Source organism: Notothenia rossii (assembly GCF_949606895.1).
Source record: "Notothenia rossii genome assembly, chromosome: 3".
NCBI classification, from domain to species: Eukaryota; Metazoa; Chordata; class Actinopteri; order Perciformes; family Nototheniidae; genus Notothenia; species Notothenia rossii.
Window position 1 is genome coordinate 79,372,783 of NC_136901.1, and position 27,817 is coordinate 79,400,599.

The 27,817-nt window shown below is 41.0% G+C and overlaps 1 protein-coding gene and 2 long non-coding RNA genes across 4 annotated transcripts in view; 2 read left to right on the plus strand and 1 right to left on the minus strand.

Moving 5' to 3' along the window:
- The first annotated feature begins 2,633 nt into the window (after positions 1 to 2,633).
- LOC307032547 overlaps positions 2,634 to 27,817 on the plus strand; it is a 35,489-nt gene continuing 10,305 nt past the window's right edge. Inside the window, exons 1-11 of one of the 2 annotated variants that reach the window (XR_013806298.1) lie at positions 2,634 to 2,704; positions 3,064 to 3,119; positions 4,896 to 4,961; positions 8,835 to 8,903; positions 11,788 to 11,825; positions 15,310 to 15,389; positions 15,570 to 15,715; positions 19,980 to 20,052; positions 20,233 to 20,378; positions 20,473 to 20,660; positions 24,876 to 25,102. This is a non-coding gene — a long non-coding RNA (uncharacterized lncRNA). The remainder of the gene's footprint in view (positions 2,705 to 3,063; positions 3,120 to 4,895; positions 4,962 to 8,834; positions 8,904 to 11,787; positions 11,826 to 15,309; positions 15,390 to 15,569; positions 15,716 to 19,979; positions 20,053 to 20,232; positions 20,379 to 20,472; positions 20,661 to 24,875; positions 25,103 to 27,817) is intronic. The other variant, XR_013806299.1, reaches the window with a different exon arrangement.
- Positions 7,363 to 8,236, plus strand: LOC307034180. The gene is made up of 2 exons (XR_013806809.1): positions 7,363 to 7,705; positions 7,940 to 8,236. It is a non-coding gene; the product is annotated as an uncharacterized lncRNA (long non-coding RNA).
- Positions 14,481 to 18,922, minus strand: LOC307034562 (uncharacterized protein; the record flags this gene model as incomplete). Its single annotated transcript, XM_079673388.1, has 3 exons — positions 14,481 to 17,755; positions 18,267 to 18,348; positions 18,806 to 18,922. The coding sequence occupies 3 exons, from the start codon at positions 18,920 to 18,922 to the stop codon at positions 17,034 to 17,036; spliced, it is 921 nt and encodes a 306-aa protein (XP_079529514.1). The 3' UTR covers positions 14,481 to 17,033.

Here is a 27,817-nt window from a genome sequence, read left to right on the forward strand (position 1 = left end):
ATTCATTTGAACAGCTCACACTGCATCAGGCTGCCTTACTGAGGGCTTTTGTTTTGAATGGCTGACGCTCCAGTGATCTGCAGACCTTCATTGGGACACACACACACACACACACACACACACGCACGCACGCACGCACGCACGCACGCACACACACACACACACACACACACACACACACTCAGTGGGGAAATGTTCTTATAAATACATAAACGGATAGCAAAGTAAGATATTTGAGGTAATTGTTTTTAAGTTGAATAATACTTCCCAATCATTCAGGGGAAAATATTTTACTTTTGGATTTTTCTACACTACATTATTTTGACACTTAACAATAAGATTTTAAATGTAAAACAAATGATGAGCTTACAAAATATGTTGCATTGTTTAAGATTCACGTGCATGAATGCATTAGTAAAAGTACATGTATGAACATGAAAATATGTATTTTTATTTTGATACTAGTACATTTCCCTGTGTACTTTTGTATTTGCACATACAGTACGTAATAGTAAATTAATTTTAATTTGATTAGAAATAATAATCAGAAGATACACTCTAAAAAATGCTGGGTTATTTCTATAAACACATTGCTGGTTGATTTGGATGGGTCATAATTATGGGTTATTTGGGTACTGTAAACACATGTTCATGCTGGGTCAAAGGGATTATTAGGGCTTCAATTGCAGTTGAACACCTGCCTGGGTTATTTTTAACCCAGAGGTTGCTTTATTCATTTTCAAAACACACTGAAAAAACTGATTATGACCCCTTTTAGATGTTACATGTTTTAATCTAGCCTTTTTTAATAGATTTGAATGTGTTATTGCATCCTTCTTATCTTTTTTAATTAATTTTAACATACAGGACTGTCTCAGAAAATTAGAATATTGTGATAAAGTTCTTTATTTTCTGTAATGCAATTAAAAAAACAAAAATGTCATACATTCTGGATTCATTACAAATCAACTGAAATATTGCAAGCCTTTTATTATTTTAATATTGCTGATTATGGCATACAGCTTAAGAAAACTCAAAAATCCTATCTCAAAAAATTAGAATAGTTCCTCAGACCAAGTAAAAAAAAAAGATTTATAACAGCAAAACACAATCAAACATTTGAAAATGTCCATTAATGCACTCAGTACTTGGTTGGGAATCCTTTTGCACGGATTACTGCATCAATGCGGCGTGGCATGGAGGCAATCAGCCTGTGGCATTGCTGAGGTGTTATGGATGCCCAGGATGCTTCAATAGCGGCCTTTAGCTCATTAGCATTGTTGGGTCTGGTGTCTTTCAGCTTCTTCTTCACAATACCCCACATATTCTCTATGGGGTTCAGGTCAGGGGAATTTGCAGGCCAATCGAGGACAGTAATGCCATGGTCAGTACACCATGCAGTTACTGGTGGTTTTGGCACTGTGGGCAGGTGCCAGATCATGCTGGAAAATGAATTCCTCATCTCCATAGAGCTTTTCAGCAGACGGAAGCATGTAGTGCTCTAAAATCTCTTGGTACACAGCTGCATTTACTCTGGGCTTGATGAAACACAGTGGACCAACACCAGCAGCTGACATGGCTCCCCAAACCATCGCTGACTGTGGGAACTTCACACTGGATTTCAAGCAACTTGGATTTTGCTCCTCTCCAGCCTTTCTCCAGACTCTGGCGCCTTGACTTCCAAATGAAATACAAAACTTGCTTTCGTCTGAAAAGAGGACTTTGGACCACTGTGCAACTGTCCAGTGCTTCTTTTCCTTAGCCCAAGTCAGACGCCTCTTCCGTTGTCTTGAGTTCAGAAGTGGCTTGACCATGGGAATACGGCTATTGTAGCCCATTTCCCGGACACGTCTGTGAACAGTGACTTTTGATACCTGGACTCCAGCTTCAGTCCACTGTCTTTGAAGCTCCCCCAAATTCTGGAAGCGACTCTTCTTCACAATGCTGTTAAGGCTACGGTCATCTCTCTTGGTTGTGCAGCGTTTCCTGCCACATTTCCCCCTTCCAACAGACTTTTTGTGGATGTGCTTTGAAACTGCACTCTGTGAACAGCTTGCTCTTTGAGAAATTTCTTTTTGTGTCTTACCCTCCTGATGGAGGGTGTCAATGACGGTCCTCTGGACAGCAGTCAGATCAGCAGTCTTCCCCATACTTGTGATTTAGTTTACTGAACCAAGCTGAGTGTTTTTCAAGGCTCAGGAAACCCTTGCAGGTGTTTCGAGTTAATTAGACGATTCAAGTGATTCGTTGAACACCCTACTAGTATACTTTTTCATGATATTCTAATATTTAGAGATAGGATATTTGAGTTTTCTTAAGCTGTATGCCATAATCAGCAATATTAAAATAATAAAAGGCTTGCAATATTTCAGTTGATTTGTAATGAATCCAGAATGTATGAAATTTTTGTTTTTTTAATTGCATTACAGAAAATAAAGAACTTTTTCACAATATTCTAATTTTCTGAGACAGTCCTGTATATTGTCACTGTTTAAAATTAGTTAATTTCATTCATTTAAAAGTAGCCTAATTAGAAAAAAATATGTACAATTGAATTACCACATATACTGTCTTGTCTGCGCATGTGCATACATAAGCAGCCCGCCACTTTTCCCTCCATTTTCCATTCAGAATCGGAAGGACCTGACTGCCTGCGTGGCTCCGCTGTCGTGAGGTGAACGTTCTCCACGGTTTTCCGTTTTAAGTAAGTAGCTGCTCATTTATAGCCTTGGGTGTATTATATTATACTTAAAAAGGTAGCTTTATAGCTAACATTGACGCTATCGACTGTGTGTTTTGATAGATTAACATTAGCAACCGTTAACATAGGCCTACAGCAGCTAGCTAACTGTTAGCCTACTGTTAACCTAGCTTAGTTGTGTAGTAATGTTTAAGTAACCTAATTGAAGTGTAACATGCATCATTAACATTATAAGATAACTTGATACTGCTTTCAAATTAAATACGTGATCAATTCAATCTTTGCCTTGTTAGACTTTCTTATTAGTTTGTGGCTAATACAAGTTGAATGTTAACTGCCTTTTACTATGCTTTTTTTTGTAGCTTCCCCGCTGCCCTGGCATATAGACTGGTCATTCCTACTGTGTTCCTGACCGGCTGTAAGTATGTTTCTTTTTAACTTGTTCTTATCATTGTGGTAATATAAGGACACAACTAAACATGTGAAATCACGTTGGTAAGGGTGCTTTTGGTAACGTTACTCTCTGGCGGCAAGGGGTTAATGTTACCTCAGCTAACGTTCATATATAATCTTGGTTTTATAGGCGCTTTCACACCAGAGTACTTTCCCCCCCCGAACTAGGGGGAGGGGGTAGATTTGGTTTCACACCAAAAAGGATCTGGAACTAGTCCCTAGTTCGCGCGAACCTTATTTTCACCCCCAGATAGCAGAGTCCTGCACGGGTGTGATTTTCAAGACCCGCTCCCGCCCCGCACCCGCGACGTGCAATACCGAACCCGCCCCGCTACCCGCACATATTACCAATTAGTTCCGCAACCCGACCCGACCCGTCGGCACAGGATCCGCAACCCGACCCGAACCCGCATATATATATATATGAGCAGTGAAAACGTGCAATTATTAACACACGCAGTTGCATATTTCTCTCAAAAAGCGTGGGATGTTGGTTATTTTCTCCATCTAGGAGGACACCAAAAGCCTCCCAGACGTTCGATTTCGCTCTTGAGGAAGTGTTGGAAAATGCTGTATTCTCCGCTAGAGAGCTTCACCTCAGCCATTTCGAATGTCGCGCGCTCAGAAGCAGATTGATGCGCTGCAGAGGTTATGATTATTCACGGTCCCGCGGTGGAGAGGTCTGAGGATTTAAACATTTAACTAAATTATTATTATTTAAATATATTTATTATGCAACACCTGTGACCCGACCCGCATCATCTTTGTTTTACCCAGAACCGAACCCGGAAAAAAGTGTTTGAAAAAATACCACCCGCGAATCACCTTTTTTGCGGGGAGGAGGAGGAAATGGTTCAGGAAATGGTTCATGGGTGTGTCGGCCCCACTACACCGCAAACAGCTTCATGGCGTATACTGCCAGCCGAAGTCCCCAGCCGGAAGTCCCCGGAGTTGGTGACTGGCTTCTACTGAAGCCTTCCGAGTAAATCATCAGAAGCGCCGACACCTCCTCATCACTCCAACGCTCCCATGTATTCTTTTGTGTTGCCATAAATTAGTCAGAATTTTTTCTCCCCAGGAAAGTACCACCTCTCTAGCAGGACGGTCTGTTTATCGGTACTTGAGACATTTAAAAAAATACAATGTCATATGTATTATTGCTACTTAAACTTTTAATTACAGTCTTAGTTTCGCCAACACCGTTTATAATATGCAATAAGACAAAATGCGTCTATGATGTATTTTCGATCTTTCTAATCCAGACAAGAGAGTTCTCTCCCCCGTCTGTGTGCGAGGGGGCGGGCCAGTTTACACACACGCGGCTGCTACATGCATGCAACACACACGCTCCGAGGTGTGGTTAAATGTTACCCTTCTTGAGGTGGACAATGCTCTTTGCCAAAAGTGAGAAATCATTTATTGCTTTTTGCTATAGAATATAATCATTTAATGTCATTATACATGTACAATGAAAGAATTTTAAAAAGCTTCTCCCTTCTATCAAGTGCAATAACGGTTGAGCATGTAAGGGCACACAAGCAATTTGTCTAAACATTTAGCAAAAGTGCACGACATCCAGTCATATTTAGACTCAATTTAAAATTAAAATAAAAACGTTGTTTGTCACAAAGGAGTTTGTAGGATTTTGAGTTATTGGCCTAACACAAGTTAGTAATCATTGGCAATCCATTACCTTTTTTCATTTACTATTATTATTAGTTTAAATGTATTTTTATTGCAGGTTTTGCTATCTGATGTTGGTGTGATGTGGAACAGAACCTTACTCACAATACTCCATATTGATGAGGTAAGTTATATATTTCACATGGTGAATGTATGGTGAAATGCCTATTTACTGTACACATCGAGGTGTGAACTGTGAAGAACAGCATCGCTCTTGGTGAAAAGTCCCTGGATCAGTGTTTCCGCCAGACCAGGGCTGAGAGGGCGTCCACCCCGGGGGGGGGGGGGGTGTTTTGAATTTTGACTTGAGCCGTCCCTTATAGATACTGTATTTTTACTAGGGATGCACCGAATATTCGGCCGCCGAAAATGGTTAAAAAGGCACTTTCGGCTTTTGGCCGAAAGGATTTTAGCGCCGAAAAAATATCACAGAATGTCAGAGAACAGGGTTACGTTGATCATAATCTGCATATTTGTCTGGGTGTTTTGATTTCAAGTGGTGGAGTAATCCCGAAGCTGTGAAAGTCTTTTCAGTTAAACCCCCTCGAAATGTCAGCTGAACACGTTTTACAAATTGCAATCCGCTCCTCTTTCTCTGATATTTGGAAATATCTCCAAGCGGCAGACATGTTGGCTGTGAGCCAGCCGCGAGCATGGTCGCGCGCCGTGCTTGTCGCCGGGTTTTGATTACGTCATCACAACAACACGTTAGGTTACCAAACTTATAGGTGCATTTGTTGTTGTTGTTGAAGGCCTGGCTGTTGGTCTTTATTTACACTATTTTGTTGTAGGCCTACTGGCCTAGATGTTTATGCAGTTTTAAAGCACCTTGGCTTTGTTCTGAATGCACTTTGTTGTAGTGATCCTACAGAGAAAAGAAAATGCACTTGACTTGGAATTAATGTACTGTATGCATTCAAAAGTGCTGAATAAATGTTTTATGGACCCATAATAGTGATTATTATTTAAGTTAAGTTTTGCCATAATCATGTCTTTTTCCATAATCAGGTAGCTGAACAACATTGGTAAAAAATGTATACATTATATATATATATATATATATATATATATATATTTCTATCAATAATTTTCGGCATTCGGTTTGCGGCCAACTGTTTCCTATTTTCGGTATCGGTTTCGGCCAAGAATTTCCCATTCGGTGCACCCCTAATTTTTACATTAGTGAGCCGGATCATTTGGCTCGGCTCTCTTAAAGCGCCAGCTCTTTCGGCTCCCAAACGGCTCTTCACGTTACCACAGTTTACCACGGAGCCTCAGTTTCGCCTCTGCGAGGCTCTGGTGCTCACAGCTCACGAGCGTGCTCTACTAAAAACCCCCCACTCATCGCGTCCAAATCGCGCACGTTCCGTGTTCACCTTCGATGCCGGGGAAACAATCTTCAATACTCTGAAAATAATCCCACCAGACTCCTTTGCCCCTCCAAAAGCGGGATGTCCTTGTCCTTTTTCCTTTTCGTCATTTCAAGCGATAAAAACTCTCGATCGTTTCTCGAATTAAACGGACGGTCGCGGACGGATTAAACAGACAGGGGGGAGAGATCTCGTCTGGATTGGAAGCACGAAAATACATCATAGACGCATGTTGTAGTCTTATTGCATATTAGAAACAGAGTTGGCGAAACTAAAACTGCGATATAATGTTTATGTAGCAATAATACATATGACATTTTTTAAATGTCTCCAGTACCGATAAAAAGTCAGATAACGTCGGAGCTTAACGACCACTGTCTTTAATAATTCCGGCCCGGCGGGGCCCGTTTAATACCGGGGCTTGGTACCCATCCCTACATGGGGAGAGGCGCAGCATATTGCTAAGGACTAAATACGATGGAGGGTTCTCATCTCAGCCTTATTACCCATAGGGGATGAAGAGGAGTAAGTAAATAAAGAGGCCGGCGCTCCAGGGTCTGGTTCTGGTGTGCGTTTTTGTGATGCAACGGTAAAACATTTCAGAATTCTTCCACGCGATACCATTGTACATCACTCAACCCGCGAAATACACACACTCAGTACATAGCTAGACCCGCGAATTTGCGGGCCAGGAATTTGCGGGCCAGGAATTTGCGGGCACAGCTGTAGCTACGTACTGTGTGTGTATTTCGCGGGTTGCTAAATGTTTTGTGCGTGTGTGTTTATGTTGACAAGGACAGTGTTTCCCCTACCATTGTCTTGGCGGGGCGCTGCGCCCTGCCAACGGAGCCCCGCGCCCTGCCTGAAATTCAAGGTGTTTTTTTTTGTTGTTTTTTTTTATTTACATTTTTATTTTTTATTATTTAAAAATAAATACATATATATAGCACCAAATTGCAACTGAAGTAATCTATCTACGGTCACTTTTCACATTGAACATGTGCTCTTTTATTAAATAAACTAAACGCCTATGTTATTTATCCAATGTGCATGTTTCAGTGTCCACAGCCTTGCGTATTCACATTCTCCCTTCGCTCTGTTTCTGAAGGGCGGGGCTCCGCTCCCCCCCCCCCCCCCCCCCCCCACACACACACACACGCGAATGCACAAACTCACAATCAGAGACAAGAGCGGAGGAAAGGAGGAGAACAACAGCTCTGCTGTCTGCCCGTTTATGTGTGTCCCCAGTTTCAAATTCGTTTATTATTATTTTTTAACCGCAAGCCGTTATCGTCACGGGAGAAGGACACACACAGCCTGCCCAGGTGGACGCGCGCGAACGCGACAACGAACGTAGCGTGCGCATTCTAAAAATAGCTCACAGATGGTGAGCAGGTACCGCGGTTTTGAATTTCAGTATTGAATTTGACAGAAAACAACAATCAAACACCAGCAGAAGAATAGTCTAATGAGTTGGGTGAAAAAAAAGACAGGAGATGTGAGTTGGTTTATTCAGTAAATTAGCTCAGGATAATTGGATGTTCTGTCACTTGTTGATGGGAGGCTAATGCAGGATTTGCTAGCTTGATGTTACCGGCATTTAGCGGCTGTGACTCAAAAAATTGCCACTTAAAATGTATCGTCAGCAATGTATGACAAGCAGACTGCTTGTTTAATGTTAGACTCGCACCAATAGCTCAATATGATCATAACACGATTGCTTTCATATCAGAGATCAGATGAGGTGGAACTGCCTCCAGCAATAGAGGATGAGGCAGAGAGAAGCAGCAGCAGCACAGGGTTGCAGCAGGTATGTTATATGCTGTAGTCAGGTGATTTAAATGTATCAATGAAAGGAAGAAGTGTAGGCTACATGATAAGAAGGGAATACAGTTTGAATTAAAGTAATAAAGTACAGTGTAACACTGTACTTTATTACTTTTTAATGTACAAATACTTTGTTACTGTATGATATCAATAACAATAATCCACAGCTCCTCTCTCTACTCCAGAGGATAAAAAAAATCTGGGTTCCCCGAAAAAAAAATTGGGGTACCCGAGCAGCACCCTGCCAAGGCAGTAAACCTAGGGGAAACACTGAAGGAGGTTTAATAACTGTGCTACACAAAACTAGCAGTCGGTTTCATTTTCGTCGCCGTTTGTAGTAGAGTTAGCAGGGTGTTTTTATTTTAACTCTCGTCCCAAATTCGTCCCAAAATTATTTTTTATCCTCCCCGACAATATTTTTTTCGACGACGAGACGTCCTTAAACTCGAGCCCTGGCGAGTGTTACATAGAAATGTCACTATGTTATTGAAGTAAACAAAGGAGTCCATGGAGGCGTTTCAGGCAGGGTAGGCGGAGTGTGTGTAAAGTAAATCTTTTAAGCTTTCTTTCTTCTTCTTTCTAGCTTAACCCGTTGTTCTTCCTAATTTTTACCCATTAGATTGGATCCACTTTAACCGTACACACGCTACACTTAGCATCATAAAAAGACCTTTGTGTGAATTTTATTTGTTGTTCTGCCACATCTTTGAACCAAACTTGGATATATTCTGCATATGTCTCAAAGCCTAACTGGTTATAAAGTATATCTTAAACCAGAAAAATGTTTCTCTCTTCCTAAGGAGCGGATGAACACAGTAACCAGGAGATCGGAAGCAGCTATCGCCTCCATGACAAAGACACAGAAAGAGGTTTGATGCACACACACACACCCAACTTCAAACCCTGTTTTTTTGTCTCACGCAGTTCTATCTTTTTAAAGTTCCCATCATATGCTTTTTTGGTTATTATTACCTGTCCCCTTGTGTGTTATGTAGCTTTTTCTGCATGTGAACGGTCTGCAATGCCTCAAAGTACACCCTGAAAATTAGGGATGTCCCGATCACCTTTTTTTGCTCCCGATCCGATTCCGATCATTTGATTTTGACAATTTGCCGATACCGATTTTTCCCGATCCGATCTTTATGCAATGCATTAAGAGAAGAAAAACAAAAAAACTTTCAAGTTGTCCCTTAAGGTTATGTTTTTATTTAAATTGGATATTCTATCCAACATGGATATAGCTTCTTTCTTTCACAGCAGCATTGGATCAGTTCAGTTGTGCAGCATTGGATCAAAAACAAAATCAAGCTTATCAGTACTCGTTAGCTTACTGCTACAATTAGACACTGCGCCCTGCCCACCCTGTTGCCAGATTTGAGAGAAATAAGCAACCAGGTCTATGAAAACAAGCCCCAAAGAAGCAACACATACATGATGTTGTGTAATTTGAAACCAAAACTAAGGCTCTCAGGATGACTTTAAGACTTGAACATGGTCAGTTTTGTAACATTGAATACAAAATTTAAAAAAAATCCCGATCCCCGATTTTTTCCTCCCGATTCCGATCTTTTGAAAATCACGCGATCGGCTCCGATCCCCAATCATGTGATCGGATCGGGACATCTCTACTGAAATTACCTGTCTATGCTGCCCCAGAACGCCTCGTTGGAGATTTCTCTTTTTCCATTTATTACTTCAGGGGCAGGTTGACGTCACTCTGGACCAATCTGCGGAGCTCCGCACACACACACTCAATCACTCAATAACTCACTCAGCCTTATCTTTTCTCAGCCGAGGTGCTCCGTGGTGGTCCACACACACACACACACACACACACACACACACACACACACACACACACACACACTCACACTCACACTCACACTCACACTCACACTCACACTCACACTCACACTCACACTCATGTGAGTGTGTGTGCTCATTGATTATTATATCCAGTTTGAAATGTAAACAGTAAAGACTGCCTCACGGGATCTAAACAATTGATTGCCTTTCAGAACCCACAGCCATCTCTGGATGATGTCAAGGTTAAAAGGTACAGTGGGGCAAAAAAGTATTTAGTCAGCCAAGTTCTCCCACTTGAAAAGATGAGAGGCCTGTAATTTTCATCCAAGGTATACTTCAACTAGGAGAGACAAAATTAGAAAAAAAAATCCAGAAAACAACATCGTCTGATTTTAAAGAATTTATTTGCAAATTATGGTGGAAAATAAGTATTTGGTCAATAACAAAAGTTAATCTCAATACTTTGTTATATACCCTTTGTTGGCAATGACAGAGGTCAAACGTTTTCTGTAAGTCTTCACAAGGTTTTCACACACTGTTGCTAGTATTTTGGCCCATTCCTCCATGCAGATCTCCTCTGAGCAGTGATGTTTTGGGGCTGTCGCTGGGCAACACAGACTTTCAACTCCCTCCAAAGATTTTCTATGGGGTTGAGATCTGGAGACTGGCTAGGCCACTCCAGGACCTTGAAATGCTTCTTATGAAGCCACTCCTTCGTTGTCCGGGCGGTGTGTTTGGGATCATCGTCATGCTGAAAGACCCAGCCACGTTTCATCTTCAATGCCCTTGCTGATGGAAGGAGGTTGTCACTCAAAATCTCACGATACATGGCCCCATTTATTCTTTCCTTTACACGGATCAGTCGTCCTGGTCCCTTTGCAGAAAAACAGCCCCAAAGCATGATGTTTCCACCCCCATGTTTCACAGTAGGTATGATGTTTTTTGGATGCAACTCAGCATTCTTTCTCCTCCAAACACGTCTAGTTGAGTTTTTACCAAAAAGTTATATTTTGGTTTCATCTGACAATATGACATTCTCCCAATCCTCTTCTGGATCATCTAAATGCTCTCTAGCAAACTTCAGACGGGCCTGGACATGTACTGGCTTAAGCAGGGGGACACGTCTGGCACTGCAGGATTTGAGTCCCTGGCGGCGTAGTGTGTTACTGATGGTAGCCTTTGTTACTTTGGTCCCAGCTCTCTGCAGGTCATTGACTAGGTCCCCCCGTGTGGTTCTGGGATTTTTGCTCACCGTTCTTGTGATCATTTTGACCCCACGGGGTGAGATCTTGCGTGGAGCCCCAGATCGAGGGAGATTATCAGTGGTCTTGTATGTCTTCCATTTTCTAATAATTGCTCCCACAGTTGATTTCTTCACACTAAGCTGCTTACCTATTGCAGATTCAGTCTTCCCAGCCTGGTGCAGCGCTACAATTTTGTTTCTGGTGTCCTTTGACAGCTCTTTGGTCTTGGCCATAGTGGAGTTTGGAGTGTGACTGTTTGAGGTTGTGGACAGGTGTCTTTTATACTGATAACGAGTTCAAACAGGTGCCATTAATACAGTTAACAAGTGGAGGATAGAGGAGGCTCTTAAAGAAGAAGTTAGAGGTCTGTGAGAGCCAGAAATCTTGTTTGTTTGTAGGTGACCAAATACTTATTTTCCACCATAATTTGCAAATAAATTCTTTTAAAAATCAGACAATGTGATTTTCTGGATTTTTTTTTTTTTTTTCTCATTTTGTCTCTCATAGTTGAGGTATACCTAGGATTACAATTACAGGCCTCTCATCTTTTTAAGTGGGAGAACTTGCACAATTGGTGGCTGACTAAATACTTTTTTGCCCCACTGTATGTATGACCCGGTGGTAACAACTCTAATGTGAGCCTGTGTACTTTTGCTTGGTTTGTATTTTTGAGACATTTTTGATGTTTTGTTCACCTCTGCAGGGCACACTCTGCGAAAGATAAGAGGAAAATCCCACCCGGTAAGATCTCAGCCATCAAGCCTGCTTTTATAAATATTTGCATTTGTGGATTGTTGAGTATTCGTTCAATGCAATTTACATTTTCAGTTGTTAAAAGCGGTACTAAGAGCATTGAAAAGAAAATTGGAGTTCTTAAATATGAAGGTACATTTGCAGTTAATTTCTCTTGGAATAATTTGTTAAATACAAATGTTAAAATGTCTCCTTGTTTGTTAAGGAGAAAACTTGATTTTCACACAGTTAATTGTGGTTTGCTCATTCATTGAAAAGATGAGGGGTTTATGCTCAAAATCTTCTAATATCGCGGTTTACCTTTCTCTCTGTCCCAACATTATCAAAAAGAGCATTAAGAAAGATGCAAGAAGACAATGAATGTAAAAGCCTTTGATTTATATATATATATATATATATATATATATATATATATGTATATATATATATATATGTATGCATGCAGAGGTTGGAATAGCTGAATTTTAAACTAATGTAGCTTCTAAGGATATTATTTTCCATGCATGGAGAAAAAACTGACGAGATAAGCTGCAATAATGACCCAGATTAAATAATATGAGTCACCGCCTACATGAACTAATACAGGGTTCCCGCGGGGTCTTAAAAAGTCTTAAATTTGATAATCTGAATTTAAGGCCTTAAAAAGGTCTTAAATATGACCCAAAATATAAAAAAGGTCTTAAATATGATTTAGAAGGTCTTAAAAATGATGGGATTTGAAAGGTACTTCTGTGTTGCGATCGCGTCTAAAATGTGTTTTGGGGAAAATGTCCGGGCTGCAAAGTAACCAGTACGGTAATAGCCTTTCAGTTCCCCCCAACAATTCGTATTGAAATAAATCAACAAGGAACCAGTAATCACTAACTTTGTTTCCCCCGGCCCCTTATCGGAGAACACCCAGCTAGTAACCTAGCAACCAAGCTTCAGCTAGCGGCAGTCAGAAACTCATTTCTCTTTGACTCTACTTACAAATTAATATGGGGAAGTGTAAGTTCAACCGTATTTGGTTGGAAAACATCTAATTTAGTGCTTGGTTGAAACCAGTGGAGGGGATCGTGTTTGAAGCCCGCCGCACCTTTTGCAAAAAGAAATCAGCGTTTGTTTTGCTAATGTAGCATTAGCTGGTGCAGCGTTAGCTAGTGCAGCAGCTCCCGCAGCAACACCGGGGGACCTCCGGGCAACCTTTGGGTCTACGTCAATCCTAAAAACGGAGGTGCTGTAGACGCTAAATACCGTAGTTAAACACCAATCATACAACAGTAATGATGAAAGATTGTAGCCAAGGCAGCAGAGCTCTGAATATAGCTCTTGTTACTCTCACACACACACACACACACACACACACACACACACACACACACACACACACACACACACACACACACACACACACACACACACACACACACACACACACGGGGCTGCTCGATTATGGCAAAAATCATAATCACGATTATTTTTGTCAATAATTGATATCACGATTATTAAATAAGATTATTAATTGACTTTGAAAACATCCATTTATTGAACTTTAAAACAAATAATAATTTGAACATTATCTTTTTAACTGTTGATTACCCTGAACATATAATTCAACTGAAAAAGCAATAAAAAAATTAAATGATATATTTAAATAAATAATATCAAAATAATAAATACCAATAAACAAGATCAACAAATATTTTAGAGCGCACTTCCACAAGCTACTAAACATATATAAATAAATATAAATTAGACTCAAATTAATTAGATTAAATATTTTGTCACTGTCACAACCTAGCAAAGCTAAATAATTGCTTTTTTTCCGATTATGTTGTTTTTGTAATTGTGGCAGGCCAAAATCGTAGTTGCGATTAAAAAAGGATTAATTGCACAGCCCGAACACACACTCAAGAACACAGAGACACACACATACACACTTTTTGGCTAACAGTTCTGTACTGTTATGCTGTTATCAGGGCTCGACATTATAATTGGCCCGCTGGCCCGGAAGCACTATTTAGACACCCCGGGCCAGCATAACGTACTTTCCACTTGCCCGCTCGGGCCACAAAAAATATTGCTTTAAAAAAAAAAGAATTGTCTTGTGGTATTGGTATTTTGACTAGCAATTTAGTTAAATTGTTTCGTTTATTAACGCTACAACATAGCGTTTTGTGAGTCGGTTGTCGTTGTAGGGTGAAAAGCAAACAGCTGTTTGCTGCGGAGTGCGAGCAGGCTCCCGTGAGCGGGAGCGCGCTCCTTCACTACAGACTATCGCGCCACCTAACCATTAGCCATTAATGTTTTTAATACCAGCGGTAACCGGCCAAGCGCCGGGCAAAAAACAATCTTCAAACAAAAGAAAGTCACCGGAGTAGTTAAAGGAGAGTGACAGGGAGTATGAGAAGAAGAGGGAGAGAACGTTTCAGCCAGCTTGATCGATGGAGTTGGCTTCTAGTGCAGTGACGCGTCCTAAAACCCTTTTATAATCTATCGATTAGATTTATGATTTGAAAATGATAAAAGTAGGGTAGACATGTGGAGATTATCCGGCTGAACAAAACGTGCATTTATCAAACAGGTTTGTTTTCCACAGACCTTATTTCCAGCTATTTTCCAAAACCCTTTGGAGAAATCCCATTGCTTTTTGTCGAGGAAAACCAGCAGCTTACTTCCTGGTTTTAGGACGCGTCACTGCACCTCTCAATATGATGCCAATATAAACAAGGTCTTCTGTCGGCTCTGTACATCAATGCCGACCTATGCTGACAAGTAAGTGAAGAGTAGAAAATATAAAAGGTATTGGCTTTAGGGAAATGTCCCAGCAGTTTAGGAGAATGAAGGTTCTAATCTAATCTAATACATAGCCATTACATTTCTAACTCCTAATGACAGGAAGGCAGAAAGCGCATTATACAAATAATAATACTCATAATAATAGCTGACATTTTTAAACAATGACCACAATATCATTACTTTAATAAACCAAATATGAACAATTGAGGAAATGAGGAAGAACTGATGATTCAAATGTTGTAGTACAAGTAGTAATGTAGTTAGTGCATAAATTACGATTGCAACAAATGTGTTCATTTTCTTCATTATAAGTCGATTTTTTTTGGACAAATGCTCCGGGCCAGTGGTTACAATGGGGGGGCCAGTGATAACACAAGTCCAACGGCCCGGAGCATTCTTTACCCTTAATGTCTACCCCTGTGTTATGTTCAGTCATTGTTCTTATGTTGAACATGAATACATTTACTTTGTAAGTAATTATGGAACGTATTTCTTCTTTCATAGCAATTTTCCTTCATACTTTCTTGCCGTGAAATAGGTCTTACATTCTATTCATAGTGGTCTTAAGAAGGTCTTAAAAAGTCTTAAATTTGAGTTGGCGAAACCTGCAGGAACCCTGTAATAACCACACCCTTTTTTTCTACTCTCTCCTTTCCCCTTCTGTTACTTGTCACTGCAAATAATCCGTGTTAAGCTTTGAAGACTTTCATGGCAGATTTAACAGAGAAGCTGTCTCCTCCGGTTCCTACTCCTAACGGCTCTTCTGACTGCAAGGTAAGATGCTTCATTATTTGATTTATCCTTTCCAAATTATTAGGCATAAATACTGTATGCTATCAGTAACAATCTACACTAGCAAGGGAAAGATGAGATTTCCTTTCCTAGAAATAAATGTTTTGTTAATGTTTTGTGTCTTTAATTACTCCTCACACTAATGTATGTTATGTAATGTAGGGAACTCACATATGTATTAAGAAAGAGGCGGAAAACCCCCCACTGTAGAGGAGTCAAAGCAGTCGTTTGAACTAAAGGCTGTGGAGGTGAAAGTAGAACATCTTTCTAGTGACCACAGCAGTCCCAATCAAACAAACACCAAGCAGGTATTACACACTCACACAACAAAATAACAACTCACTTGATTGTTCGCTACTCAAATTCACCATTTCTGCCTTTCTGCCTTTTCTGACAATGAAGGGCAAACTCTCGTATCCTCCTCTGCCCCAACAACCTTCCCATCCATCCTAAGCATAGAGGGTTCTTCATACAACCTCCCCGGGAGACCAATAGTGAATGTGGCTCTCATCAAGAAACCCGTCGGCGTCTCTGCTCTGGAGCGTGGAGGATAAAGACTAGAGCCATATGAAATCCGTTTTATTATTTTCCAAATTCCATTTTATTTTTTGCCAAATTCCGTTTTTTCCGTTTTAATATTTCACAGAATTCTGTATTTTGCTTTTTACGCTAATTTTACCATCAGAAATAGTGTCTAATAAGTGGGAATGAATAAATGTCCACAATTCAATAAGATATAACAGTCTTTTTTAATGTTTAAGTGCTACAGTTAAATTTTAAGTGCTTATAAGCTTCAAGTAAAGAAAAAACTCTAAACAAAACATTCCCTTGGCTTCTGGCTTCTGAGTTAACACATTTTAAGCAAACTTTTCTCTCTGTGCTTCAAGTAAAAAAGATAAATAACTGTAAACAAAACACTCAATACAATAACTGTAAACACAATAACTGTAAACTGTTACGCTTTTCATTATAAATGAAAAAATGCATCAGAAAATATGCAACAACTTACTTAGTAACCTGAATTTAGTTGAAAACTTGAAACTAAAACAATAAAACGTGTTTCTGTTTCCCTGTAGTAGTATGACTAGTACTACTACTCCTTATTAGCTCCTGTCTGTCCATTTAAGTCTTCCATCTATCAGAGACATCTCCATTGAAGTACATGATGGTCAGCCTCTTTGTGTTGAGCTCGGTGAGTGCCTCTCGCTTGTCTGTAAGGAGAGTCTTGTACTTGCTAAAACTCCTCTCACAGTCAACTGAGCTGACTGGGAAGTAGATGTAGGACATTGCCATTTCTGAACTTTTGGGAATCTCACACTCATGCCCCTCCAGTAATCAGCAAGAGTGACATCAGCTGCCAAGGGCTCCCTGGAGTGCTGGTAGGCAATCCATTGCTCACTGAGCTCTTGTGATGGGTTTGCCATGGGTATCAGTCTTGTGTAGGCTTCCATCCGCTTCTCCATGGCTGGTGCCTGCCTTGGATCGAACACTCTTATCAGCTTGTAGATCTCTCTGGCTGGGTGCGTGTCCCAGTGCTTGGAGAACTTTGTGAAGGCCAAGTGGAAGGCATCATGGAGATCGTCAAGAACCTGCTTCCTCTCTCGAACACCCATCTTTCTCAGCAGCTCATCTGTCTTGGCACCAAACCCGCATGTTTTTGCTGTTCCATTCACTAGGTAAGAGCCCAGGTCCTCCATGATGTTGTATGCAGACACTGCTGTGGTACGATGGGTTCCTTCTAGGATAGTCAGAGCTGTCATCAGTTTGGAGCAGCCTTCTGCGATGAAGGTTAGCTTCACAGTGAGGGCCTGCATCTTTTCCTCTGTTTCTAGCAGGCTGAGGATGTTTGACTGCTTGGGCTGATGAATTTTCTTCCAACAAAAATTCTCCGTACAGATGAACATGCTCTGCGTGGTACTGCACTGCCTCAAACCAGCTATTCCATCTGGAGCCCACTGATTCAGGAGGAGCCTTGGTGTGCACAAACTCCTTGTTGATGAGGAAGCTCACCCATCTTCTCTTTCTAGCAGGCTTCCTGCAGAAGACAGATCTCATCGCTGCCACAAGTGATGCAGCATCAGAGAAGTATCTGTAGTGCTGCCAGGTCTCACCCACCAGATTTATGATATGGCAGAGGCACGTTACATGGACACTGTTGGGCATCACTCCTTTTAGAATCTCCCTGTATGCCTTCAGACAGTAGGAGGCATTATCTGTGACCACTGCCCAGACATCATTCAGTTCCAGATTATTGCTGTGGAAGGAGCGTATGATGGCTTGGGCAACTGTTGAGTGGTTGCATCGATCCATGAAAATTACATCCACCAGATAGTACTGGTTTTCAACACCTGCAATGAAAGATAACACAAGCAAAAGATTATTATATTTAAGCCAAATAATATTGTGACAAAATAAAAATGCACAAAATAAAAATACACATTTCAAGTGTAAACAATAGATACAGCTAGCTACTGACATTATCACAATGTCAGTAGCCTAGCTATAGTATCTATTCTATTGTGATGAAATACAGTAATGCATAATTTATGCACCTTTAGTTTATTTTGTTTATAAAGGACAGTGTGCACTGACAATCATTTGCATTAAAAAAATAGACTGGTGCACCAGATTTAGCAAGGAGCTATAATTTCCATCTATAGTCCTAAATGTAGGACTACTGTACATAGCTATTTAATCACAATAGTGTCATTGATTAGCCTCGCCCTCTAGCTGTATCTATTGTGATCACCAGGCAGAGATCATCGTCATCACACTTTGCATGCTGACAATGCACACTGCAGCATGTAAAAAAAATAAGGATATTTAAACGACATGTTAATAGGCTGTTCATTAGCTCACCAATGACGATGTTTAGAACACTGCAGTCCCTGGTATCGGTCGTCTCGTCAACAACCACCGACAACTTCTTCCCACGGATTTTCTCAAACAGCCGTTATATGTTGGTCAAACACACGGGGCAGATGGATTTGACGAAGGGCTGTTTCGTTCTCGGGCAGCGCTCCTCCCTGCTTGCAGTGCTTAACTAGAAATGGTCGCAGCTTCTTCAGCTTTGCTAAAGGGATGTCTGACTCGGCGCAAACAGCTACAAAGTCCTGCACAAACTCTCGTCTTGAATCTGCTGACGAGGTACTTGCTGTAATTGTAGTTTGAAGTGCAGGTGTGTTTTGGGAAGCACAGTGTTTTCCCTTGTTTCTGACATGGCTTTTCGAGACTAAATGATCGTCGCACGTATTTTTGCGGGTCCAATCCACGGTATGTTGACAATATTTACAAAATAACTTATCGCCGGAGGCATAAAAATCATTCAGATACTGCTGTGCTCTGAATTGAGGGTTTAGTGTGGAATTTCGTAGCTTTTTAGAAGATGATGTTGATACCGAAGCAGCTACACGCTTGGACATTGCTGTGTTGTTGTGAAGCAGTGTGGAAGTGACGTGTGCGTTGTAACACGTGTTAGCGTCCCGGTCATTTTTGCTTTGCACCAAACGTTCCATCGTTCTCCCGAAAACGGAATTTCAGTCCAAATTATGGCAAATTCTGCAATATTCCACGTTTTACAGTTGATTCCATTTTTATTGGTCAATTCTGCGATTCCGTCCGCGATTCCGTGAACGCGGATTTCATATGGCTCTAATAAAGACTCCCAAGACCCGCCCATGGATAGTTAAGAGTGAGAAACAGTACAGGATGAGGGATTATGGAGGAAGGTTTCATGCCTGCTACCTAATCCCGTGTTTCCACTACATGTTACAACACATCTCTACTAACCCAAGCCCTCTTCTTTTTTTTTTTTTTTTCAAATAGTAAAACTTGTGTAAACTACATAGAACTTTTTTTTTTGTAGACAGCAGATCATCTCTACTGATTCATTGGGCATCCTGCAGGAATTCACCTTTTTGAAATAGCAAACGCCAGTTAATTTCCATTACATCTTTTAAAAATGTCATAAAACAATTGGTGAATTGCAGATTTTCAACTGTTTGAAAAGAATCAGCTTGTATCAGGTTTCCGTGTAAGTTTTAAGCCCCATCTACATTAAGGGGGCATGTAGTATCGAGCATATTCCTACCATGGATTGGGAACATATTATCAGAATGTAGTTATTTAAAATGTAAGACCCTTTTTCAATGAAATTGTCACAATGGCTCCTCCAGATGCATCGTTTAAGTGCTTTTGAAGCCAGATGTATTCAGTTTACATTTTTGTTACAGAGAAAGCATCTCACTCAGCTATTTCAGAAGCTTAAACCTTAGAATGCGTTGAATGTTTTCAAAATGTCTGCGTGAAAAAGGATTTTATTTGTTTATCGATTATCAAAAATAATTGTCGTTATTTTTTGTGTCAATCGGCCAATTGATAAATCAACTCGTTTCGGCTCTTTTGGCATTAACCTGTTAAGCCCCAAGGACCCCCTCGGCGGGCCGTTTTTCTTTTTTACGACAGTGTCAGGGGTTCTTAATATTTAAGAACCTATTAATGTGTTATACCAGATTAACGGGAATAATCTCAGCTAACTGACGTACAAACCATTTTTACCAAAACAAAATGAAGGTCTCATAAGAAGCATCTAAATAAGAAGCTGTCTCCTCCGGTTCCTACTCCTAACGGCTCTTCTGACTGCAAAGTAAGATGCTTCATTATTTGATTTATCCTTTCCAAATTATTAGGCATAAATACTGTATGCTATCAGTAACAATCTACACTAGCAAGGGAAAGATGAGATTTCCTTTCCTAGAAATAGATGTTTTGTTAATGTTTTGTGTCTTTAATTACTCCTCACACTAATGTATGTTATGTAATGTAGGGAACTCACATATGTATTAAGAAAGAGGCGAAAACCCCCCCACTGTAGAGGAGTCAAAGCAGTCGTTTGAACTAAAGGCTGTGGAGGTGAAAGTAGAACATCTTTCTAGTGACCACAGCAGTCCCAATCAAACAAACACCAAGCAGGTATTACACACTCACACAACAAAATAACAACTCACTTGATTGTTCGCTACTCAAATTCACCATTTCTGCCTTTCTGCCTTTTTTGACAATGAAGGGCAAACTCTCCTATCCTCCTCTGCCCCCAACAACCTTCCCATCCATCCTAAGCATAGAGGGTTCTTCATACAACCTCCCCGGGAGGCCAATAGTGAATGTGGCTCTCATCAAGAAACCCGTCGGCGTCTCTGTGCTCTGGAGCGTGGAGGATAAAGACTCCCAAGACCCGCCCATGGATAGTTAAGAGTGAGAAACAGCACAGGATGAGGGATTATGGAGGAAGGTTTCATGCCTGCTACCTAATCCCGTGTTTCCACTACATGTTACAACACATCTCTACTAACCCAAGCCCTCTTCTTCTTTTTTTTTCAAGTAGTAAAACTTGTGTAAACTACATAGAACTTTTTTTTTTGTAGACAGCAGATCATCTCTACTGATTCATTGGGCATCCTGCAGGAATCCATTACATCTTTTAGAAATGTCATAAAACAATTGGTGAATTGCAGATTTTCAACTGTTTGAAAAGAATCAGCCTGTATCAGGTTTCCGTGTAAGTTTTAAGCCCCATCTACATTAAGGGGGCATGTAGTATCGAGCATATTCCTACCATGGATTGGGAACATATTATCAGAATGTAGTTATTTACAATGTAAGACCCTTTTTCAAAGAAATTGTCACAATGGCTCCTCCAAATGCATCGTTTAAGTGCTTTTGAAGCCAGATGTATTCAGTTTACATTTTTGTTACAGAGAAAGCATCTCACTCAGCTATTTCAGAAGCTTAAACCTTAGAATGCGTTGAATGTTTTCAAAATGTCTGCGTGAAAAAGGATTTTATTTGTTTATCGATTATCAAAATAATTGTTGTTATTTTTTGTGTCAATCGGCCAATTGATAAATCAACTCTTTTCAGCTCTTTTGGCATTAACCTGTTAAGCCCCAAGGACCCCCTCGGCGGGCCGTTTTTTTTTTAACGACAGTGTCAGGGGTTCTTAATATTTAAGAACCTATTAATGTGTTATACCAGATTAACGAGAATAATCTCAGCTAACTGACGTACAAACCATTTCTACCAAAACAAAATGAAGGTCTCATAAGAAGCATCTAAATGACCCCTGAGCGAAAAATGCTAACGCACTTTGGCATAGAACTCAAGATAAAAGATTATTACTTATCGCAGCTGCACATACAATATATCCTATTAAAGCTGAGGTTCCACAGATTCAGGGTGTCCGCGGGGTCTTAAAAAGTATTAAAAGTTGATAAATCAATTTAGCGAAAATTAAGGCCATTAAAAAGTATTAAACTGCATTTTCCAAGGTATTAAGAAGGTTCACAGCAACGACAACATAAAACACCCTTTAATTTACTGAAACGACATGTCGGGAAACCCCCTCAAGGCGGCGCCATAAAATGCTGCTTCTTATTTTAAGTTTCGTTGCCTTGCTCCGCTCTGTCGGCGGGGGGGGGGGGGGGGGGGGGGGGGGGGAGAAGAGTCTGTTGATGGGGTTTAAAGCTGTCCGGTCCCACATGCTAAGTGCTAGCCAGAAAGCCGCGGCGTTTAAGTCTCGACTCTCCCGATGGCCAATCCGTGCCTCCCCTGACTGCACGTCGCTGACACACACCGCTGCAGTGCAGACTCTGCAGACGAGTCCGGGCGATGCTGCTCCTCCAAGGAAGAGACACACGTTCACTAAGCCAAACTATATCCGGTCACAGAGATCTGCTATTTTAAAATAAAGTCGACACATATCGACCCTAAATATAGTCTATATTAAAAACGAGAAAAGTCTTAACATATCGTTTTTTTTGTAAATATGACAAATGTGTGAGGGTGATGACGTCAGAGCATCGTCCTATGTGCCAGGGCTTAGCCCCGGACAGCCCGGCCCAATTTAACCCCTGGGTATTTGTGAATGAGCTCCTATATGGCATTACCCCGCTGAAGCTCACAAAAGTTTAATATATTTCATAGTTCAAAGTTTTGTCAATTGTTTTGTTTATTGGTCAAATACTGGTTTCTGAGGAGTTTTATTGGAATGAAAGAGCACAGTCTATAGAAGCAACAAAGCAGCATACTGCATTAAACCTGACCTTCACAGAGAGGTTGAAGTTCATGTGGAGAGGAGGCTTCAGTGGTCTGTCTGCACTCTGTTTAATTGTGCTATCTTACAATCAATATAGTACATGTGAGGTAAAGTGTGTCGCCAATGTAACCGGTTAGAACTCGAAGTTGCGATGAGGTCTTAAAAATGTATGGAAAGAGTCTTAAAAAAGGTCTTAAAAGGTATTAAATTTGACTTCAGGATTCCTGCATATACCCTGAGATTATTTAGATATATATATCATCACTAAGTGATCCGAACTCGCGACAGGGGAAGCAAACTCAGACATCACAACAAGTGCCTTTACGTAGCTTTTACGGGAGATCCTCTCACCGTAGCTGTCAATCTGATCAAAAGACTTGTTCAATGGCATTAAAACGAGAAAAAACGTGGCTGAATCGGTTAATCCATTGGGTTGATAATGTTTCTGGGTAATAATATTTTTAATTTATAATCCATGATTCCATTTTTATGTAAAAATCGGAGGGTAAAAGTTAGCTGCTAATGGTAGCCCCCAGAGTTATCGCAGCTTCCGGTTTTGGCTATGCGGCAGTCTCACACACACACACGCACATCACCAAATAAGGAGTATGTGGGAGTTCCCCTCGATTCCATTGGCTCTGACGTTTAGAAAGAGATGTCAATCAGCAAAGTCGAAAACAAGGGGGGCCAGAGATAGGTCAAATGATCCCAGAAGTGTTTGTTTTTTTGCTAAATCTCTAAAAAGCTCAAATGTCACTTGTGTTGCATCAATCTTGATACAGGGTACTTATATGTTGTAGTTTGGATTCCTAAAGCTTTTAGTCTACCATCCCATCATTCAAGGGTGGTTTTCACTATAAGTAATCTTTTTTTTTTTTGGACGGACACAATAATTTACATTTTTTTTACTGTGTTCAATCTGAATTTACTTTAAAATAAAAACATCTATATTGATTCTGACACTTCTACATCCAACTCACAGGTGTAACCTTGCTTTGAGAAAAAAGATTATTAATTTAACCCTTTTTAGAAGGGGAGATATGGTCATTTGTTCTGGGAATATCATTTTCGAGCCTGAGACCTGAAAAACAGGCTCTGGGTTTAACAGGTTAAACAATTTAAAATGGCTATCTTTGGCAAGCAGAGTACTTGATTCGGACAACACTTGACATAGCAGATTACCATCATAGCTCTACAATCACACCATCTTTTCACACATCCGTTTTGAGTAATATACTGCTTATTAGGGCTGTCCCGGATACCATTTTTCGGGCTCCGGATATTCGGTAGTAATCAGCAGCGAATATTCGGTGCGGAGAGATAATTTCCCCAAAAGGTTTCATAACACGCTCCGAATCCGAGACACCTGACAACACGCTGTTAATCAGAAGCGCAGAAAGAGCATACTATTACGATTTATATTTATTTATTGTCTCAGTACTCGCATACTTTAAAACTAAATGTGTCCTCTGCATTTAACCCAGCCGCAGTGCAGCGCCCGGGGACCAAATCTGGTTCCAAATTCCGTCTATAACGTTTAACAACCTGAAGATACAAAACACATATTTCTGTTATAACTTATTACCGATACAGTAAACAGTATTTAAATAAATGAAGAACGAAAAATAAATGAACGAACTGTTTGCCAATAATTGCCACATGACTCCTATTATTTTCACTATTCGGATAAAATTGAAAAACTAATATAAAAAAACAATTTGGTTGCTTGCTTGCAACTATTTTCCAAGCAAAGTAAGTGCACCTTTTTATCATGTGTAACGTTACTGTTTAAACGGCGGATAAAGCAGCTTCATCATGGCAACTTGACAACAGCTAAGCTAAGCTTGGCTACTACTTACAGCATCCAGGTGACTTTTCAGAGTTGTTGTGCCACCGTGGTAGGCCAGTTTCTTGTCGTATATTTGGCACACTGCCTTCTTCTTACCGTCGTCCAATTTAAAATGGTCCCACACAGCTGAAGTCTTAGGCAATTTGTGTTCATGTGTGTGAACCGAGGTGAAGCGTGCCGTTTGCGCTCGTGACTGAGTGAACGCGATGTCAGGAGCACAGGCTGAGATTGTATACATTTCCACATTTTAACAGTGCAATTCAAAAGTATAAATATAGTATAAGAATATGACAATTCGCCTTTATTGATAGCATACATTTAGGGGGGAAAAAACGAATATCCGAATAATGAAATAGAAACCCGAATAGTTGGCCGACGAACGAATAGTCGAATATTCGGGTACAGCCCTACTGCTTATGTCGACATATGACCACCAGATAGAAGCATATTTCAGCCAGTGACTACAGCTTTCCTTATAAAATGTCTCAGCTTACCCATTTTTATTTTGTCTCTGTCCCTGATGCAGCCTCTTCATGACTATGGAGAAGGTTAAAGGTAGCGGCGTCTTTCCATGTTGGGCAACCCTTGGTGAGATTGCAGCCGGCCCACTACCCATGTGTGCGATGATCAGCCAGTACAAGCTCGGTCACACGATGTGTGTCGCTGTGATTGGAAAAGACAAGTTCAGCCGGTACGGACCTTATTGCGGCAGTAATCTTACATTTGACCACTTCTGTCGCTCCTGGAGTAGAGGCAAGTACTCCTTAATCCATCTTTTCCAAAACAAGTCTGAGATGTACTAAACTTGTTTCCATCTTCGACGAGCATATATGTCCTCTTTATGAAACAGTCCAGGTGGAAAAGATGGCTTGGTTTTTAGCAGCAACAGATGGTTAGGGGTTAGTGCTTCCAAGTCATTGGGATCTGTGGATGCTCTCGTTATGGGACGGCTGTTGGTGATGGATTCAACTTCACAAAGAACCGTGTGAAGACACTTTTCATCAAGGTTCTGTGCCTTCAGGCTGGAATTCAGAACCTTCCTCACAGATCTGATCAACCTTTCCCATACTCCTCCATGATGGGATCCAGTAGGGGGATTGAAAGTCCACTTTATTCCTTTCTGAAGGAGGGTGTTGTTGATTTTAGCAATATTCAACCTTTCTATTGCCTCTCTCAATTCACGCTCAGCTCTGACGAAGTTGGTTCCATTATCTGAGCGTAATTCCGATACTTGTCCACGTCTTGCGATGAAGCGTCGAAGAGCATTATCAAAGGAATCTCTATCCAAAGATGAAGCTACTTCAATGTGGATGGCTCTTACTGCTAAGCATGTGAAGAGAACACCATACTTTTTAACTGTACTCCTTCCTCGCTTGACCTCAAAAGGTCCAAAATAGTCAACTCCAACACGAGTGAATGGAGGTTCATCTGGAGTGACTCTGTCTCGAGGTAAATCTGCCATCTGCTGCATTCCTAGAGCTCCATTTAGTCGCCGACAAACAATACATTTTGACAGGGTTTTCCTTATAGCCACACTAGCACCAGGAATCCAGTATATTTGTCGCAGGCTAGATAGCATGTGGTTACGACCACCGTGTCCCACATCTTGGTGTACTTGCCGTAGAATGATGTCAGAAATGTGAAGGTCTTTTGCCAATATAGCAGGATGTTTAGATTCTTCAGGCATTGCTGCTCTACTGAGACGTCCTCCCACTCTCAGAACACCCATCTTCAAGTACTGGGTGGAGCTTGTAGATGTGACTAGTCCTTTTCACACCTTCTCCCTTTTGCAAGCCTTTGATTTCATCAGGAAGCCTTTTTCTTTGGCAAAAGCAGATAATTTCTTTCTCAGCGTTTCGGAGGTCCTCAATAGAAAGAAAACCAGAGACCACCTGAGCCTTGATAGTCTGCATTTCCTTTTTTATCTCTCGGTTCTTGTTGTTCCTTATTCAAGCCAGACTGAGCAAGAGTCAGACTCAATTGCTTCCTCTTCCGACTAAGACACAGCAGCAGGTTTTTCAACCTAAGGATCCAACCAACCGTCTTCTTCAGGTGGATCCAAGAAGAGAAATGATTGATCAATCGGGTTACAGCATGCATCTCTTTTTCAACCTGCACAGCGTTCACATTCAGACTTATCTTGACCTCAGGGTCTTCTGGTGCCATTTCAGAGCCATCAGGGTTCACAGGCCACTGTTCTTCAGGTCCAGTGAGAAACTGAGGTCCAGACACCCATGTGTCATCTTTCAGGAGCGTTTCCACTTTGACTCCCCTGGAAGCCCAGTCGGCAGGATTGCTTGCGGTGGGAACATATCTCCACTGAGATGGATTTGATACGCTGCATATTTTTGAAACCCTGTTTGTGACGAAGGTTCGAAACCTTAAGGTCTCATTACTGATGTACTAACCTCGGAAGTACTATCAGTCCAAAAGATGGAGTCTTTAAGTTGCATTTGCAGCTCCTTCCTACACATCTTGTCCATACGACTTGCAACCACGGCAGCCGTCAATTCCATTCGAGGGATGGTTATTGGTTTCAATGGGGCCACGCTAGCTTTTCCCATAATGAAGACACAGTGCACTTGTCCTTTGATGTTATGTAATAACAGGTAAGTCACTGTTCCATAGCCGTCTTCGCTTGCATCTGCGAAGTGGTGTAGCTGAGCAGAGGTCACTTCCCCAAAATCCACCGGTTTTAGGCATCTGTAAACTTTAAACTCTTTGAGATTGCAGAGCTCCTTCAGCCAACTTTTCCACTCTTGTGCAGCTGAGGCTGGTATAATATCATCCCAACCAAGTTCTTTTCTGCACAAGTCTTGAAGAATCATCTTGGCTGATAGGACCACAGGTGCCAATATTCCTAATGGGTCAAATATTGAGCTAACCATGGAAAGGATCCCTCTTCTGGTTATGGCTTTGTCCTTGATCATGATCTTGAACTTAAAGACATCTGACTCAACACACCACTGTACGCCCAATGCTCTTTCCACAGGGAGTGTGTCATTATCCAAGTCCAGATCCTTGACTTCTTTTGCTCTCTCCATCGAAGGTATAGCAGCAAGCACGATACGTCTGTTGCTAATCCACTTTGTGAGGTGAAAGCCCCCTTGAGCACATAGGTCATGATAGAGTGCCACTGCCTCCTCCTCTGAGACCACAGATGTTAGACAATCATCAACATAGAAATTGTGCAGGACGGTGTTGATTACTTTGGGGCTGAACTGCTCCTGATGGTCCTCTGTACACTTTCTAAGGGCAAAACTAGCACAACTTGGCGACGATGTAGCTCCAAACAGGTGTGCAACCATTCTGTGCTCTTCTAAGTTCTGATGATGATCTCCATTTGGCCACCAGAGAAACCTCAGCAGATCTGAATCCTCAGCTGGTACTCGAACCTGATGAAACATGGCTTCAATGTCTGCCATTAGTACAACAGGTTCCTTTCTGAATCTTGTCATGACTCCAACC